The sequence below is a fragment of the Equus przewalskii genome, chromosome 15 (genome assembly GCF_037783145.1).
Source record: "Equus przewalskii isolate Varuska chromosome 15, EquPr2, whole genome shotgun sequence".
In the NCBI taxonomy this organism is placed as follows: domain Eukaryota; kingdom Metazoa; phylum Chordata; class Mammalia; order Perissodactyla; family Equidae; genus Equus; species Equus przewalskii.
In genome coordinates this window covers 797,875-818,100 of record NC_091845.1, presented here as the reverse complement: position 1 = coordinate 818,100, position 20,226 = coordinate 797,875, and the positions used below count along the sequence as shown (strand labels likewise).

The window sequence follows — 20,226 nt, the reverse complement described above, 5'->3', positions numbered from 1 at the left end:
TTCCATAGGAACTCTGGTTGAGAACGGCATTTATTCATCCAGAGATTTGGGGGAAAAAATCAAGATGTATCTTCTTTATTCTAAAGTCACCCTTTCTTTAAGAAGCCCACACACCTGTCCTGAAGGTCATTTACGTTCCTTCCCACCTATAAAGGTGCTCCTCCAGGGACAGGCCTGAGGAGGGGCCCAGCCTTCTCCTTTACAGGTGGAAAAAGGGAAGCTGCGACTTCTCTTTCACTGTAATTAACACATTCCAGGTGAGAATGCAGAGATCCACACCTGTAGGCTGCTCTGTTCCGTGCTGGGTGACTGTCCCAGCGGGCCAACTTTTTTGCTCATGCTGTACTGATTAAGCCTTCACCTCCAGGACGAGAGTCCTTTCGACTTGGATGTCAGGCTGCCGACAGAGAAGCAACAACCTGCCCCTCAGAGACTATCTGCAAGCGCCTCTAAAAGCTGGGGTGTGCTCACCCCAGTTTCTCTGCATCGACTGAGTCTTCACCAGGATTCTAAAACCACATCACAGATCACGTCATTCCCATCCTCATGAATTCTTGGAATCCTCCACAGTTTCAGGCTTGCTGTGGGATACTTTGTGGGTTAACTCCTCAAGGAGTCCAAGACCTCCTATAATCTAGCTTCACACCTCGATCACCTCTTCTCTCACTGTGTCCCGTCACCTCCTTGACACCTACCTGGCTCAGCCCAGAGGCTCCCTGGGCCTGGGGGCTCACATCGCTCAAGGCCAGGTCAAATGCATCTCTCCCACCAGCAGTTGACCCCACTGCCTTTGCATTCCCACACATATTACCTTTACCTCCATTTCACACTTACCGTAACTGATTTGGCCTTTTTCTGAGTTGTTGTTTGAAGTCTGTCTTCCTCACTAGACTGAAAATTTCCCAGGGGTGAGGATCCTGCATTGTCTGTATCTCCCAGAGGGCCTGGTTCAACCAGCATTTCTATGCCTTCCGCAGTCTGAACACCTGTGCAGAGGCCTTCCCCTCCGGGGCGGGCACAGTCCCAAGTGGTGATCTCACATCTCTCCAACTTCCTTTTGGGGAGGACAGCATGCACCAGGCCCCCCACCTGAAGCAGGGGGGTGCTGCTCCTGGTCTCCCAGCCCAGGGCTTCTGAAGCAGACAGTGGATGCTGCCACAGCTACAGTCCCTTCCCCACACCTTCCTTGTCATCATATGATTTACATTAAGAACTAAATATTTGGTCTTCCCCTGTCTCTGGCACAGAGCTCCTAAAACCCTTGGAATTTCCTAAGTGATGAGAGAGATAAAGGTGTCTCTTTGTTACATCAATGAGGTGACTTTTGGAAAGCACCTGGGGATACAGGCTGGTTGCCAGGGGAACCAAACACATGATTGGAGGGTTGAACTTTCAGTCCCACCACCTGACCTCCAGGGAGGGGAGAGGGGCTGGAGGTCGGATCAGTCACCACTGGCCAATGATTTAGTCAGTCGTGCTGTGTAATGAAGCCTCCATAAAAATCCATAAAAATGGGGTTCCAAGAGCTTGCAGGTTGGTGAGCACGTGGCGATCTGGGGAGAGGACAGCTCCTGCAGAGGACATGGAGGCTCCGCGCCCCTTCCCCAGACCTTGCCCTGTGCATCTCTTCCACCAGCTGTTCCTGAGTTATGTCCTTTCATAATAAACCAGTAATCTAGTAACAGATATGTTCCTCTGAGTCCTGTGGGCCACTCCAGCACATTAATGGAACCCAGTGAGGGGCTGTGGGAACTTCCGATTTCCAGCCAGTTGGTCCGAAGCACAGGACTTCAATTGGTGTCTGAAGTAGGGGTGGGGGTAGGACGGATAGGGGACAGTCTTGTAGGACGGAGCCCTCAACCTGTGGAATCTGAGGCTATCTCCAGGTAGACAGTGTCAGAATTGAATTCAATTGTAGGACACTCAGCTGGTATCAGAGAATTCCTTAGATGAGTCGGGGAAAGCCACACACACTGGAATTGGGAGAACTATCTCTTCCTGACAGTCCTAATTCTGTCTGGGTGCCCCCCTCCCCTGAAACATGACTCGAAAAGAGCCCTAGCTCCAGTTGGTGGAGCCCCCCTGCTGTCTCCACTGAGGACTGGCTCAGCCATGGCCACCTGCTGTGAGTCAGGCCAATGGGACATAAGAGGACTTCACCTGGGGCTTCTGGGAAAGTTCTCCTTGCTGACAGAGCCATCACAGCCTCTCTTCTTCTGCCAAGTGTTGTCCTGTCTATATGAGTCCTGGGGGGCAGTAGCAGCCATTGTTTACCTGTCAGGACAGCTGGCCTGAGGATGCCCTGGCATGCTGAGGACGCAGAGTGGAAGGAGAAGAAGCTAGTCCATGATGACGCCAATGCGCCGCTCAACAAGTCAACCCTGGGGCACTTCTAGACTTCTCTATTGTGAAGTAAAGCCTCACTTACAGCAGAGAGAGTCCTAACAGCCTCCCATCAATTAAATGTATCAATAACAATAACAGCAATAATAGCACACCTTCATGATCTGCCAGGCACATGCTAAACCCTGGACAGTTATTGTCTCCTCTAATTCCCTGGGCAGTCCTGTGTGGGACCATCATGATCTTCGAGGAGGGCTCACAGGTACGGGAGGATGTGCCCAAGCTGAAAAGTAGGGAGCTGGGATTTGCACCTAGGGTGCCCCACTAAAAGTTACACTCTCCATCTCGCTTATTACATGGCCACAAGCCCCTAGTCCTATCCCTTCACCATCTCCTGCACACATACCAACACAGAGTGGGACCAGACCGGTGAATGATCCAGCCCTTACCCTGAAACCTGAGGCCCCAGAGACTGAAAACACAGGTCAGGGGCAGCAAAGCAAATCCATAAGAGAGCCAGGGCTAGAACTCAAGCTTCTGTTGCCTAGAAAGACATCCTTTCCACAGAGGTGAGGCCAAGCCCCGGCTTCAGACACATCAGCTTCCAGGGCCAGATCTCTGCTTCCCAGTGCTGCTCCGCACAAAAGACCAGCTCAGGAAGATGCGCACTCACCAGCTGGTCTGACCTCCACTTGTCCTGGTCAACGCTGCCCTCCCCTCGCTGCAGGGACACACGCTGGTGCTGGGTGGCTGCCTCTCTTTCCCTCGTGGCCACCTGGAGCAGCTCATCCTGGACCATGGTCTGCTCCTGTTTATACCTGTGGCAGAAGAGAGATGGAGAGAAGCAGATGCAGATGTCACGACTGGCAGAAGGTAGCCAAGCAAAGGTGTGCACACTCACTTCAGCTGGCTGGGGATGGAGATCTGAGGCCAGCTGGAGAGGGTTAGGCATCAGTGACAGGACCCAAGGCAAGAGGATACAGTGACACTTTCTCAGCCAGGACAATACAGATTACAAACAAAGGAGGCCTGACCACCAGGTCAGACAGCCGTATGCCAAATGAGAGTCTCGGGGTAGGGGTTCAATCCCGTGCTAGCCACTCCTTCGGAGTACATAGGCAGCATGGGAAGCCCCACTTCTCTGCCTCCACACGAGAGCTTGAAGGTTTTAGATTGTAGCAGCCCTTGGTTTTGAACATTTAACTCTTCACATCCTGAATGTGTTCCTACCCTTCGACCTATTTCTGGGCATTCCGCCTACTAAAATAATCCTGAAGAGAGAAAGAAGTTATTAGCGATGAGATGCTGTTAGAAGTATTATTTATTATAGTGTAAAAAATGCAAACCACTTCAATGTCCAACAACAAGGTCAAGTTAAAGGACATACAACACAATCAAGCAATGGTATATTACATTGTCATTGGACAATAGGTTCTTAGATTTGTCTATAGGTTGAATCAAAACATTGATAAACAATCAATTGATAAACAAAAGATAAACAATACTTTTAGCCAAAAGAATGTTTATAAAGCGGCTGTAACAAATGGAAAATAATTATAAGACTAAGTGAAAATAGCAAGATATAAAATTATATACGACTTTGAAAAAATAATCCTAAAGTAGGGGAAAGAAGACCTTAGAAAGAAATACTCCAAAATAGTAACAGGTTATCTTGAAGTGATGAATCTATGAGTGATTTTGTTCATTTGATATATTTCCTAAGTCTTTCATTAGTATGTATTACTTGAAAATTTTTTAAATGTCTAAAAGTACAAAAAAGAAGGTTTAGGTTAGTTATTTTTGGAGAGGCCTCTTAGGATTAGAGAGGGGAAATTATTAGAATGTGGGTCTTAATCCATGATGATGGAACAGATCCGGCATGGCTGACCCACTGGAGGGAGCAATCCAACTCTGGCTGACACGCAGCCCCTGAGCTAGCTCACTGGGTCCTTTGTCACAGAGGCCAGCATCCTCAAGGGTGCTAAAGAAGTCGATCAGTAACAACTACAGTCAGCGCTCACTGAGAACTGTTTGCCAGGCACTGTGCTTAAGTGCATTATAGGCATTAATCCAGACAATTAAAGAGGTACTCCAGATACGCCCTTCTCAGAGGCCTAGAGAGATGTGGTGATTTTCCAGGGTCACATAACTAGTAGGTCACAGAATCAGGGTGCGAACCTGCACTCTGAGGGTCTCTGTGCCTTAGCCACTGTTCCACAGCATCAGGGGAGGGGAAGCAGCTCCCAGTCTCAGAGGTGTGGCCAGCACTCCAGGGTTGTGCCCTGTGCTGAAGGGAAGTTACCAACCTCCTGGAGCCAGTACATCTAGGCAAATGTGGTTAGAATTGTGAGGGCTCCTTTGTCTTCTTCATATCTCTAAAAATATGCTTGCGTGCATACACAAGCAAAGAAGGGCCAGCCACTCAGCTACTTAGTCCTAGCTTTTTAAAGTGAATTTTTAAAAACATTAGCAGTCAACTCCCCCATGCCCCTTTTGGTGCTTCTTCATCTTTATCCAGGACCAGAGCCACCTATACCACAGGATTGTACTCGAAGACAACACAAGACATAAGACACACCCTCGGGCCTCCAGGCAAGAGAAGGTACAAGGTGAGGGAGGAGCATTCAGCTGGAGCGCGGAGCCAGACGTGAGTGGGCACCCAGGCTTACCTCTTGAGGACATCCTCGTCTACCCCTGCGGGCCGGCCACCACTGTGCTCTGACCTGGGCGGTTTGGCATCTGCAAAGGGATAAGAAGAAAAGGGCTGTAGCAGCACCTCAGGATCAAGGAAGGCATGGTGGTCATCCAGGAAAGGGGCTCAGGAGTGCAGCCCATGGACGGACATGCCCCATGGACAGACACAGAACACATCCCGATCCAGCCACTCCAGAGCGGGATGGCCCGAAGGCCCCTGTGCTCCCTCATTCTGCACCAGGGCAGCTGACTGCGCTGGGCCGGCAGCTGGCACAGCCACTTGAGTGCAGCGTCCAAATCCATCCCTACTCACTCCACAGGTACTTGGAATCTTGGTCATCTCCTAAACACAGCCAGGGATGGCTGAGGGAACCACTGTTCTGCTTCACGCTGGAAGGACAGCCTCCGGGGTCTGGGTTTTAGCACGGCAGAGGGGAGGACCTTAGACCTTGTTGCCCTTATTACCCCATTCTACAGATTTCTAACCCTGAATGTGGCAAACACTCCATATTAGTGATATTTTATGTATCATTTAACCTGCATCACCTCCAGTATTATTGGGCTGTTTAAGTTGTTACAGGAGGTCTACCTTCTGATGCCCATGAACTTGGGGATTTCTGAGCAAATCCAATTTACTCTACTCTCTCCACCACTTGGTGACACTGAAAGTTTTGTTATTCCCCCTCTCCTCAGGCTTCACCTTTCCCAAACCATCTTCCAGGCAAGCTCAACACTTCCCCGTGCCCTTGGCCAAATGTCCTATACCTCCAACATAGGTTTCTAAAGCAGCAGCTTTAGAACTAGGACTGCACAAAACATTGCAGAAGAACAGGCTTTGTGAAAGAACATGTGAGCATCTGCAATTCTACTCAGAGGCTGAGCACTCAGCCCTCAGGGAGTCACTCCAAACGTACTCACCCTGTGATTCGCACTTGCAGAGCACCTCTCACAGAAGCATGCCTGTGTGCTCCTTAGTAACACGCCAGGTGCTCGACTGGGAATGAAAATGGGATACTGTGCCCACTTCTTATTTTGACATTAATGCTCCCTGTTCTTAGTTATTGACTTACAACAGCTTTACGGAGGTATAATTCATTGTATTTATTTTTGTCTTTTATACAATTGTCCTTTTTTCTAAGTACAAAAATAACACACCTACCCATTGGAGAGCATGGGGCACAGATCCACACTCCCACCTCCCACATCTGAGCCGTGTGGCTGCCCCCTCGGTAAGGCTAGGATTTATTACGTGTGTCTTTCATCGCTAGCCAGGCGGAGAGTCTGCGCACAGGTTTCGGACGCTGGCGCACAGCGCCCCTGCACGGTCCGACAGCCTGAGGAACTCCCACACGCTGAGACCACTCACGCTCTGTCGTTGTTAGCTCCCTGGCTTATCATTCACTTTGCATTTATTTTTTCTAAATTGTCTCTATTTCTTATAGTTACATTTCCCACTTGGTTTCTTACGTTAGGGTTTCTTCACTTGCTGTCGGGCTTAGAAAGTCCACTTCCTGTACTTCTACGTTACTGCATCTTTATGGACTGTTACTGTACTTTTATGGCTTCAATTCTTACATTGAAATTTTTTATTTCCTCTGACATTTATTTTGAGGTATGGTATGACATAAGGATCTAATTTTAACTTCCTTTTCTGATCTTCTTCCATCACTAAAATAAAAGCAAACTCTAATTTTAAAAGTAAAAATATCTTAAAATTAGTCAACTTCAAGACAGGCATTTATGCTGACTGTTCCTCAGCATTTGGAAACTCAAAACTCACACCCATTTAAACAGCAAAATACTTTATTAAAGTAAAACCAAATGACAAATGAACCACTATTCTTGCTTCTTAAACTGCTGAAACTTACCAAAACTGAAACAAATGCTTCTTCTATCTTCCAAAGCTGAAAGTGATGTGTGCATGATATATTTTGGCAATTTTTGCTTTTTTCATCACTTTCTCCCTCTCGCCAGTTAATCCAGTTTAGTAAAGTGCATTGGGCTAAATTAGACCCCTCTCTTCAGTCAGCTGGAGACGTCATGGGGACTAGCCTTTTTGATAAAGGAAGAGGGCACCTGGTGTGGGTTTTAAGAATCTCACTCAGTCCCCTCACTGTTAGATATTCAAAACAATCCCAGGTGGGGCCGGCCCAGTGGCTCAGCGGTTAAGTGCGCACGTTCTGCTTCGGCGGCCCAGGGTTCGCCAGTTTGGATCCCAGCGTGGACATGGCGCTGCTTGGCAAAAAAACCTATGCTGTGGTAGGCATCCCACATATAAAGTAGAGGAAGACAGGCATGGATGTTAGCTCAGGGCCAGTCTTCCTCAGAAAAAAGAGGAGGATTGGCAGATGTTAGCTCAGGGCTTATCTTCCTCAAAAAAAAAAAAGAAAATCCCAGGGTGGGTCCAGATCCAGGTACTGATGTGCTCTAATGCTCAGGAAGCCCTGAGGCAGATAATACACGGGGACAAGTGTCAGAAGGGCTGGCCGGCACCCCTGGCCGTGAGGATGAAGCCGGAGCTCTCCGGCCACTGTGCCGAGGTCTCTATGATGTGGCCCTGAGCACCACCCCAGCACCTCCCTTTTCCTTGCATTTGTACACCAGAGGTAACAAACCACTTCTAGGTCCCCAAACAGGCCAGCCTGTGCCATGTCTCTGGGCCTCTGCCCGAGCTGTTCACCATGCCTGAACTGCCCATTTACCACTGCTCTATCTTTCGAAATCCAGTTCAAACGTCATCTCCCTTGAAGCCCCTCCCTAACATAAGGAGTCACTGTCTCCTCCGTGCTACCCTGGACCTTGGGCATGCTCCCAGTGTTGCATCATCCCATGACAGATGTAACCTCCAGGCTTATACATCTGGCTCCTTAACTAGAGCTGCGCATACCCTAAGAGAGGTGCCCCGTCTGGCTATCGCTGTGACCCAGCATGAGACACACATCCTAATCCCTGGCTAGCACTCAGTAAACGCTGAGAGGACAGGACATAGCCCCTGCCTTCTACAGTCTTATAACCTAATAGTGAAGATTGATAAATAAATAAAAAGCAAAGGGGTATGGTGGAGTATATGAGGAAGCCATTTGGGTTAAAACTAATTCGACCTGATCTTGTTTTTCCAAAAGGGACTGACGTGGCCTATTGAGCACACATTGTCCATCTGCTTTAAACATTTACTGTGTCCCAAAGACAAGAATGATGCCCTTAAAGACAGGGATGTAGCTTCCCCCCATAACGGCATTTCTTTAAGGATAAGCACCTCTTCCTGGGAACTAAGGATTAATTACGGACCTGCTGTGCTCACCTTGTGACCACCACTGACCTGCTGTGCTAGCAAAGCAATCTTGTGACTGCTGCAAAAGGGACATTCCTGTCATATGTGATATATGCTCTTTGTTCCAAGACGGTATATAACCACTCTATGCACCCCATTTCTTTGGTGCCCTTCCTTCCTTTAGGAAGGAAGGCCCCGGGCTAGTCCTCAGATCTGGCTCATAATAAACTCACCCCAATTTTGATTTATAGACTGATTATGGATTATTTGCATCAACAAGATTAACATAAAAGACAATTCTAATGCGAGGCCACGGACGAGATGAGTGACCCCGTGGATGGTTATCCACCGGAAGGCAGAGTCAACCCTCTGCCGGGGCACAGCTCCTCTAGCCAATCAATGAAAAAATATCTATCAAGTTACAGAAGATAGACAAGACCTAGTTAGTTATTGAGTAAACAAGTTAGTTATTGAGTAGAGCAGCAGTTGCCCCAAGGACGTCTTTAGTTTGTAATATCTTAATGTTTTTGTACCTTATATTCCTCTTTCTTAAACTTGTTTGTTCCTTTGTGTTTGCTGAAAGTAGTTATTTGGGAAAAAGCACAAATTTCTTCATTTGTGATGGGCACAATAGGGTAGGGAACAAATCAGCTTTGAGGCCAGCTTGGGCATAGGAAGAGGAATTCCTGGGAGGCACAGGATGGCGGGCCCTCCCAGAAGCCAGGCCAGGATCACTCGATGTGAGGGCTAGGTTAGACTTGCTGAGGTTGATGCCAAAGTCATTGACTCAATTCCCCCTAACTTGTTCCAAATCACCCAAATCTCTATCATTCTTTGGACCATACCAAACAGTAATGGTTACGCTTTTCTTACAGATCCTTAAAAGCAACTTCTTACCTGAGTTGTCAAACCAAGCCCTTTTGCCTCATATTTTACATATAGAGAAACTGAAACAGTGAGGGAAGACAGTTTGGCCCCAATCACAGAAGCTCTGACTACTGTGCTGCTTCATTGTACCGGACAGCGTCGTCATGCACAGGAAGCCACACTGTCCTGGAAGGACTTATCAGAAAGGAGTTGCTTACATCACCCAGAAACAAATGGGAGCCACATTAGCTGTCAAATATGTTCTGCCAGGAACGTCATCTGCCATTGCTTTCGCATCGCTCTCACTCTCCAGAGAATCGCTGCAGCCCATACCTTTCTCCGGGCCTTCAGAGGTGCCAGATGGAGAAGGGGGAGTTGGCTGCCCCGCTTTGGAAGGCTGGCTGGAACCCTTCATTCGGTTAACCACATTTTCAGACAGCTAAGGGAAGAATTGAGGGATGGGAAAAGAGGGACAGGGAAAAAGTTATATCACAGAAACCTCTGGAAATGAAGACTCCCCTTTATCCATGCCCCAGATTGACTGTGCACATTGCTTCCTCAAGACCAACTCCAATAATAAAATTCTACTCAAAAACCCCTCATAGTGGCCCAGTGCCTACCAGATTAGTGCCAAACCCGGCTGGATTCCAGACGACCACAGCATGTCGCCTCCTGGCTGTCTGGCTTCATCTCCTACTGCCCCCTACACACACCCTACACACAGTGTAACCTGAGTTCTCACTTTTCTCACCTCCTCTGAATCCATTATGCTGCAGTCCTCTGCTGATAACCACCAGTGGCACCCCCAACCCTGGGACATCTCCACCTATCCAACTCTTGCCCTTCCTTTAAGGGCATCTCAATGTCTCCTTCTCCAGGAGACCTTTCTTGGTAGCACCCAAGTCAAGTATCATTTCTCCCCTTCCTTTATGCTCACATTATAGCACACGTGTGCCTCTTAGGGAAGTATCACACATCCCATCTGCCTCATCCTAATGGTCTGTGAATACCTTGAGGGTTGGGGCTCCCTCTCACTCATTTCCATATACCTGCCATGCCACACATATAACAGACAATTATCATGCTGACCAACTCTTTTCACCTCAGTTCCCCCAGAGAAGACTAAATAACCAAAACTTCCATTCACTTTAGAGGAAGTGAAATAGGCATGAGGGTATCAAAACAGCTTACCAAAATGAGACAGAAAGCTAGGGATAAATCTAGAATGGAAACCCTTAGGAGTTCACTTCAGTAAATACTGATTAACTGCTTCATATGTGCAAGGCACCATAAAGCACAGTCAACGGGAAATCGTAAAAACGACTTTAAGACAAAAGCCATAATCAGCAACTCCACTTCCAGGTATCCAGCTGAGAAAAGTGCTCCCACATGTACACAGCAGCATTGGAATAGCAAACAACAAAGGAAACAACATAAATATGCAACAATAGGAAACTGGTTACAGAAATGAGGGTGCATTCCTTCTATGAAATATTATGGGACCATTAAGAAACAATCCGGTAAGACACATATAATTGTCATAGGAGAATGTATGGGACACACTACTGAATTTTTAAAGTTATAGAACACTTTCTATATCTCAATTTTGTAAAAAGAGGTACACAATTATAAAAATGCAGACATACAAATATAAATAGGTCAACATATACACATATACATTGACAAATGTGAATGTGCACTTGAATTTTCACATATATGCATGTAAACAAATATAGGTATCTGTTCAGAGGTGAAAGTCTGCAAGGCTACAGACAAAACACTCACATGTTATGTCCTGCAAGTGGGCACAGGAGTAGCTGGGGCAGGACTTTCACTTTGGGCACTTCTGTGTTCTAATTTTTTATCATGAAGATTTTTTTCACAACTAAAGATTGAGTCCCTTTAGTATCTAATATAGATACAAATCAAAGAGTTAATTAATGATATAGGACGAGAGAAGACTGAGCATAGACAGTAGTACAAGAGAATTTGGAATCCAGAAATAAACTCATACATCATGGTCAACTGATTGATAAAGGTGCCAAGACAATTTAATGGGGAAAGAATAATCTCTTCAACAAATGGTGCTGGTACTACTGAATTTCCACATGCCAAAGAATGAAGCTGGACACCTACCTCACACTGCACAAAAACTAACTCAAAATGGGTCAGAGACCTAAATGTAGGGGCTAAAACAATAAAACTCGTAAAAGAAAATATAGGGGTAAATCTTCATAACCTTGGCTTTGGCAATGGATTTGTAGTTATGACACCAAAAACATAAGCAATCAAATAAAAAACAGATATGATGGACTTCACTGAAATTAAAAAGTTTTGTGTATCAAAGGACATAATCAAGCAAGTGAAAAGACAACCCACAGAATGGGAGAAAATATTTGCAAATCATATATCTGACAAGGGATATGTATCTAGAATATATAAAGAATTCCCACAACTCAATAATACAAAGAAAAGTAACCCAATTAAAAAATGGGCAAAGGATCTGAATAGATATTTCCCCAAAGAAGATATATAAATGTCCAATAAGCAAATAAAAAGATGCTCAATATCATTAGTCATTAGAGAATGCAAATTCAAACCACAATGAGATACTACCACACACCCACTAGGATGGCTACAATAAAAAAATCAGATAATAGCAATTGTTGGCAAGGATGTGGAGAAATCAGAACGCTTATACATTGCTGACGGCAATATAAAATAGAGCAGCCACTGTGGAAAACAGTCCGGAAGTTCCTCAAAAGGTTGAACACAGAGTTACCATTTGATCCAGCAATTCCACTCCTAGGTATCTACTCAAGAGAAAGGAAAATATATGTCTACACAAAAATTTGTACATGAATGTTCATATCAGAATTATTCATAATAGCCAAAAAGTGGAAACAACCCAAATGATGAATGGATAAGTAAAATGTGGTATATCTATATAAGGGAATATTATTTGACTATAAAAAGGAATGAAATACTAATGCATGCTACAAAATGGATGAACCTGAAACCATTATGCTAAGTGAATTAAGCCAGATACAAAAGGCCACATATCATATGATTGCACTTATTTGAAACATCTAGACCAGGCAAATCTCTAGAGACAAAAAGTAGATTAGTGGTTGCGTTGGGCTTGGAAGAATGGGGTGACTGGGGACTCACAGCTAAAGGGTAAGTGGTTTTTTTTAGGGGGGGTGATGAAAACGTTCTAAAAATGATTGTGGTGATGGTGGCACAAATCTGTGAATATGCTAAATAACATTGAATGGTACACTTTAAATGGGTGAATTGTATGGTGTGTGAATCATATCCCAATAAAGCTGTTACAAATAAAAAGAGAGAGGGAGAAGCAAAGACAAAAGTGAGCAGTCAGACAAGATGTCACTCAGCAAAAGCAAGCTATCCCAAGGAACGTGCGCAGGTATGGGGTCCTGAAGGCAGAAGCTATAGTGTGTTGAGGGGAGTGGGGGGTATCTCGCACCGTGCAGGTCAGGGCATGGGGAAAGTGGCACAGACAGACAGTCAGGGACCAGTGTGCCTGGAGCCCTAAGTCCATTGGGGAAGGTGTGGGTTGTAAAGGTGGCCTTGGACGAAGCTGGTACTGAAAGAAGCTTCGAAACCAGACAGAAGGGCTCCAACAACTGTGGGGCATTGCTGAAAGTTTCTGAGCCAGGAAAAAACATGAGCAGTGCTTTTAAAGGATGAAGTGGCAGTGTTATAAGGAGCACACTGGAGTGGGGAGTGTGCCTTTGGTCATGAAGTGACAAGGGCGTGCAGCAGCAACAGTGATGGCAACCAAAGGCTTTGTCTGGCGCTCCTTTGGCAGCAAGGAACAGAGGAGAGCACAGGGTTAAAGAAGAAAAAGGGGTTTTGATCTCAAGTTAGTGGAAGGAGTTGAGTGAGAATGACAGAAAAAGGGAAATCAAGAAAAGAGAGACTATTTCAAGAGAGTAGTAAATTAGCTTGACTGTAGATATAAATCCCAGATTATAAACCGGAAAGAGCCCCTCAGAGTGTGCAGGCTCACTCCTGCTTTACAGCCATAGCCACTAAGACGCCAATCAATCAACGCATTAGAAATGGAGAGTAAGCTTTACAGCGCGGCCAAGTGGCCATTTCTTGCTCACATCAGCCACACAGAGGGTCAAGGTGGGACACCTGGTTGGCTGTAAGGCAACAGCAAGGGTGAGGTGGAATGTTCTCCAGTGGGGACACGGGGCTGGCACTCAAGAGTGAATTTGCATGGAAATAAGATTTGGAATCCCACCAGTATACTGGAACCAGCTGGAAGTACTGATTTTTAAATTTTCAGGAATTTTGCAAGCTGGTTGACTTCATCACAGCAGCTTGAAAGTGGCCATGGCCATTTTTTTTAAGGCCTGATTATTCTTCTAAATTCAAAAACAACTGACTACGGGGGGCTGGCCCCGTGGCCGAGTGGTTAAGTTCGCGCACTCCGCTGCAGGTGGCCCAGTGTTTCGTCAGTTCGAATCCTGGGTGCGGACATGACACTGCTCATCGAACCACGCTGAGGCAGCATCCCACATACCACAAGCAGAAGGACCCACAACGAAGAATATACAACTATGTACCAGGGGGCTTTGGGGAGAAAAAGGAAATAATAAAAAAATCTTTAAAAAAAAAAAACTGACTACGATAAGTGTTCCACAGCATAGTGTAAGTTAAAGATCAAATATATACATATACCAGAGACTTGGTTTGAAAAACCACAGAAATCGGCAAACACCACAAATCAGGGCCCTTTCTTAGGAGGAGAGCCAGTTGTTAAACATTTACCAGCACACGACAGGGCACCGCCCCCGGCCTCACCCTCTCTCCAAGTGGACTTTGAGAATGCACCAGTCCTCTGAGGGACTGGGGGCACGGAGCACGTGTCTGGAGGAAGGAAAGCACTGAGTGGTCCGAGAATCCATATGGGTGTCAGTGAGGCACCAATGACGTGTGATGTGCATGAAAGAGGCAGCCACAGCTGGTAGCATCCCAACCCACACTGTGGACAAGGGCCATGTGACCAGGAAGAGCATTCACCGACGTCCATAGAGAAGAGGCCCTAGCAGTGGGGCCCCGTGGCCAAGGGCGCTGCAACTATGATCCATCTTCCATCATCAAGTATTTGTGTATTAAGCACCCACTGTGAGAGCAATGTTCCAGAAACAGTGGGTGAAACAAACAGCAAAGAAACAACAGTGAAAGGTCCCTGCTTTCACAAAGCTTACATTCTAATGGGAACTGAGAGACAAAAAAAGAAGTAAACAATTTCACATATCCTATTTCATCCAATCCAAGGCACCATCAGTTGTAAATCACACCATTGTCTTTCTACAGCCTGAAGAAACACTAATGAAATGAACATTTCCCCTCTTATATGACATCTCTATTTCAGAGATGTTAAAGCGTGTGTCTTAAACTCAGTGAAGTATGTTAGTGATAAGTGCTAGGAAAGAATTAAGTACGATATTGCAGCGATGGGAGCTTGTGGGGTGGTGCAGGAAGCCACGGCATTGGGGAAGACCTCCTAGAGGGGATGACATGATGTTAAGACTCTCACCCCGAATGAGGAGGCCGCAACCACATTTGTCTTGAGAATCAGGAGAAAACAATCTAGGTCCAAGCAGAGGAGAGGATAAGTGCAGAGTCTCTGAGAACTGAGGCTGGTCTGTCCAAGGGCCTGACAGAAGGCCAGTGTGTGAGAAGGAGGATGGGACCAGATGACAGGCCAGAGAGGCAGGCAAACGCAAGACCACAAGCCCTGGCAGGCCAAGGTAAGAAGCCCCAATTTGACCCAAAGGCAAGGAAAGCTGCAAGAGGGTTCTACACAGGTGAGTCACAGGCTCTGATTGCCTATCCCAGCCCAGGCGGCGTCTTCTGAACCATATCCCTTGGTGAGCAACGGGTTAAGGAAAACATTGGCAAGCTTCTTGTTGGCAGGAGGAGATTTGTAATATTTTTTAATGTTGCTACAAAATAACAGCAAGTAATATTTTTAATCAACAAATATACATACACACACACTAGTCATGTGAGAATAAACACCATCTGGGCAGTGCTCCCTGTACCAACAGAACCAGAATGGAGGGCTCCAGAGCCAGATGGGGCTGGGAACTCAGTGCCAGAGGTCCACTGGTCACTGTGCCCTCGGAGCTGGCCAGATACGGCCCTGTGTGGTCAGGGGATGGAGGGCCAAATCCAGAGCAGTGCAGGGAAGGAGGAGTGCTACCTATGCTCTAGCTGTGTGGCCTTGACCCAGTTCTTTAGCTTCTCTTGAGTTTCTCATCCCTCACCTATGAAATGGGGGCCCCTCAAGGCTGGACTGGCTGCAATACAGCTCAGGAATTAAGTGCTTTGGGGTCAGATAGGCCTGGGTTTGAATCTCAACAAAGCTGCTTACTAGCACTGTGACCCTGGGCAAGGGACTTCTTATCTCTATGTCAGGTTCCTCATCTGTGAGATGGAAATAATTAGCGGTACAGACTGTAGGACTGCCCTGAGGATTAAATGAGGCATCTGCATAAAGCAGTTGGCACAAAGTAAAAACAATCCATATTAGCTATTATGTGAAACTGCAAAGCACTACACAAAGTATTAATTATAATCCATACCAGGTACATACTGGCTATGTAAAAGTACATGAACTAATCAATAATAACAATAGTTAACATTCGCCACGTACTATAAACTGAGCACTTTGTAAGTGTTCTACAAGCAACTTCGTGACGATATAATGGAGAAGATGAGCAGGGCTCCTCCCTCCTCTTCCACAATCTGCACAAAATTTTTAAATTGGACAGATTCTTTTTAAAGAGCCCTCCAGCTCTGACATCCTTTGGCTCAAACCTGGACCTGCCCTCACCTGAGTAACATGGGGACTCTAAGGGAAGTGGCCTTTCCCCGCCACCACCATGGCACACTTGGCTGGCACCTCCATAAGTCTCCACTGACAACATGGAGCCCAAGAAGAGACTCTCTCCTCCTCCCCACTCCAGCCCACAGCCCTCACCCACAAGCACCACAGCCAAGAGTGGGCAGGCCGCAGACAGCCAAAGTCAGGCCTCAATTGAGGTCACACACACATAGAGAGCTCACCACTTGCACCCTAAAAAATGCCTCTAGGAACCCAGACCCCACTCCCTAAGGATCCCACTCCATGACTGCAATTAAAACGCTTCCCTCACCCAAAAGCAGCTATGAATTTAGAGCCAAATTCCTCAAGAGAGACTAGAGTTTTCTTTATTAAGCCATACAGGTCTGAGTAAGTCATATGGCCAGCCCATGACTGAAGGCTCTGGGCAAAGGGTACTGTTTTGAAAAACGCAGGTAGGTGCTACCCGTCTCTGAATGGAAGTGATGAGAGGAGTGAGCGGTGTCCCACTGACCAGTATAAAGGAGATGAGAGCCACGAGAACTACAAGTTGTAACACCTTACTAATCTAGTTAACATGACTTCAGCACTCACGAGGGACGGACCACCTCACTAATTCTCACAATGCAACACCTGCTTTCCAGTTGCGGAAACCATAGCACAGAGAGGGTAAAGCACTTGCTGCAGGCCATGAAGCTCCTAGGGTGCATGCCTGGCTGCCCAGCAGGCTGCCTGACTCCTCAGGCCCACGCCGGTCTGCTGCACGGCAGAAGGACGGTTACCACGAGGACAACAGCAAGGAGAGAGTACTTGCTAAGCAGCACTTGCAGGCAGGAGGGTCCCTGAGAGGGACAACTGACTGCAGGAGCTGAAGTGATGAAAGGCACAGTCAGGATTGCTGAGAGAAACCAGGGAACACTGGTCCAGTCACAAGTAGGCTCGGCCACAAAGATGACATCCCACATTTCCCTGACAACCCTGCCTGCAGCCATGATCTTGCCATCACTCTTTCCCTCCCTCCTTCTGCTTCATTTTTCTGCCCTTGTTTCCCACCTGACATCACACACACTGGATCACGCACTGACCATCGCCTCCACCAGAGTATAAGCTCCACAGGAGGAGAGATTTCTATTTGCTCTCACTGTATCCTCAGTGCCTGAAAGTGCCCAGCACACTGGAGATGCCCAAATATTTGTTGAATACATGAACTAAGTAAATATTTATCAAAGGCCTGGGTCCCTAACACTGCACTAGTGCAATGAAGCATGTCAAGCTGTAACAGCCGAGAACTTTAACTCAAAGTTATGGTCAGAAGGGGTGACTAAGGCAAACTCGAACACAGGCGCTAAGCTGACAAGCAGCTCATCTAACGTGCCCAGGAGTTCTGGTAATGGAGCCCTGGGCTCCAGCTGGAAGGGAGATGGCCTGAGCCGAGCCTGAAGGGATGACTGCAGAGAAGGGGTGGGAGTTGAGGGGTGCATTCCAGAGAGAAGGGCATGAGAAAGGCACAGAGGAGACAGCACTCAGAGAAGCCCGAGCTTCAGCCTGACACAACACAGGTCTGTGAGGAAAATAAGATGTGGCCAGAGGGCTGGTGGGTTCCACCCAGTGAGGGCTTGAATGACAAGGCAAGGAGGCTGCAATTTATTCTGCTGTCAACGGGTTGCTGCTGGTGGTTTCTGAGCAGGGATTTGAACAGGATCTTCTCTTCGCATGCAGCAGTCTGGCAAAGCAGGAAGAGGGGCTGAGGTCCAGGAGGGCTGGAGGCAGGGTTGCTGCTGAAACAGGGTACATCAGGAATAAGAGGACTGAGATCTAATTGCTGTACAAGTGAAGGAAGAGAACGGATGCAAAAGACACCAAGGAAGCAAAATGAGTGAAGACCTGGCGTCTGGCTGGATGCGCAGGGCAGGTGAAAGAAGCAAGGTACAGAATGGTACAATCTCATTTATACTATAAAAAGAGGAAGAGTATGCTTGTATGTGGAGGCTCGGAAAAAGCCTGAAAGGTTAAGGATTCATGAGGAATTGTGAACAGTTGGCACTTAAAAATAAGATGCGTTTGCAGGAAGAAAAAGTCTTAAAGGAATAGATGAGAAAGACCACAGCAAGGCCCAAGCCTGGCTTGCTGGAGAACAAGGTATCACCACTGAGCCAAGAACTACTCTGTAAGCGTGTGTTCAGCATTGTAAGTCCACCCAAGCAGCTCTGCTTACAGGCAAATAAGACTACACAGGAAGCTGCAAGAGTTTGCATCTGGAGAAAGAAATTATGGAATCCATGGCAGAGTGCCGAGGGGCAGACTAGAAAGAAGATACAAGGTCACCACATTCCAGAAGGGGGCAAGAAATCTCAGGCTGCAGCAGAGGAACTCAAACCTAGGCGTGACGACGGGCTCCTATTTGAAGATAGTGATAAAAACATCCTAAAAACAACTGTGCCCTAAAGTCCATTGAGCATCCTCCACATGCCAGTGTAGGAGATCGGAATTGGCCACCCCAAATGTGTCTCTTTGGCTTGATTATTTTTAAGAACAAAAGGCTCTGAAAGATACTTTGACCTTCTTCCCCTTTGAAGTCCCAAACCACTACCCCCAACATCCTCCTTTGTCTTTAGCTGAAGATGATACTTAAGGCGGCAGCTTTGGCTATTCTGGTGAGTTGCTCAGCTTTCCCAGGTCTCTCCCAGGTATACATGTTATAAAGCTTTGTTTGATTTTCTCCTGTTATTCTGTTTCATGTCACTTAATTCGTAGACCAGCCGGAAGGACCTAGAGGGTAGAGGAATTATCTTCCTCACCTATGGTTAGGTGACTTGGACAGGTTAACTTCACTGGCTGGACGCTGCTCGCAGCTAAGAAATCCTGGACCCTTGACAAGAGCCAGCAGGAGGTAAGAGTTCTTACCAAGTCAGTCTCCTGGATCTTTGCCTGCAGAGTCCAATGGAAGCGAGAGTAGTGAGGATTTTTTCCTTTTCTAAATTTAGATTAGCAGGAGAAAATATTGGTGAAGCTAGCTTCTTGGACTCAGCAACTCTAGGAAATGTGGTTTGAGTACTCATTGGTTAAGATCCTTTTCCCACAGATGGTCATATTTTTCCTTTACTGTCTTTTTTTTTGTCATTTGTCATAAAAAGGAAAAGCCATAGGGCAAAACACAGGCATCTCTATAAGCCTGTTGTCTGGGAATATGCGCATGAAGTGAAAGCTGTTACTAAAGGCATCTTTGAAGCCTAAAAAAGCCACAGACTTGGTGGGCATGGGTCAAGCAGTTAAAAGCCATGAGGGCGCTCGCCACCTCAAGAAGACTCCCATGATAGGATAAGTTGGGTCATGAAATGGGGTAGATGACACAGGTCCTCCGCCAACTTCAAGAAAATGTCTATGCAACAATGAGGTACCCTGTGAAACCACATACATTCCCCAACCCCACAGCACCTCCTTCCGAGGTATTAATTTGGCTTCAAGAGACCCAAGGCTTAACTAAGCTGTTAGTGTGCATGAAAGATGAGGTTTTTTTCGTCTTGGTCTATGTCTTGTGAGCTTGGCTTTGTGACCTTTCGGGTCTCTGCCATCCAGAGGATGCATGTACCAGCACGCATCCTGGTGGCCAGTTGAACAGACTGGGGTTCCGAGATGTGCTCTCTTTGTTTGGCTGTGTCAGCTCTCAGGGGAGTTTGTCATAAGGGGTCCCAACTGCTATTAGGGGCCATTTCAACCTTCGTGGCTTGTTCACTCTGCTGGGTAACGAAGGCCTTCACTGTGCTTAGACTGTTTTGGGGAGTGAACTTTCTGGATCTCTTTTGGGGATGACTCTTGCATCCATGGTGAAGCTTACTGGTTTGAGTCACTGTTAAGATCCTACTTGTCAATGTGGCCAGATAATGGATAATTTAAATTGGAAAAACTTCTAAATTGAAAAAAAAAAAAATATTTGAGAGCTCTCATCATAATTGTTTTATTGATATCTATGAAAATGCCAAATTAAGAAAGAAATACAAAAAAATAATGACTAGCCTTAAGACCCTGACTCAGTCTATACCTAAATTGAGAAAATGTAAAAATACGAGTATTGATTAGATGATACAGTCTGGAATGTTGCAGCTAGTGTTATATAAAGAGGTTATATCCACTTTGCCTGAGTATATTTTTAAAATGTCTCACT

At 46.4% G+C, this 20,226-nt stretch overlaps 1 protein-coding gene across 5 annotated transcripts in view; it reads right to left on the bottom strand.

The window, feature by feature from the left end:
• Positions 1–20,226, bottom strand: part of CHCHD6 (coiled-coil-helix-coiled-coil-helix domain containing 6) — a 248,950-nt gene that overhangs the window by 210,050 nt on the left and 18,674 nt on the right. For all 5 annotated transcript variants that reach the window (XR_011527305.1, XR_011527306.1, XR_011527304.1 and 2 more), the window contains exons 2-4: positions 9,509–9,614; positions 5,013–5,082; positions 3,017–3,161 (exon numbers count right to left, since the gene is read on the bottom strand). Coding sequence is in view for 2 of the 5 variants with exons in the window: in XM_070576441.1 (XP_070432542.1) it covers positions 3,017–3,161; positions 5,013–5,082; positions 9,509–9,614 (321 nt within the window). In the remaining 3 variants the exon portion in view is untranslated. The remainder of the gene's footprint in view (positions 1–3,016; positions 3,162–5,012; positions 5,083–9,508; positions 9,615–20,226) is intronic.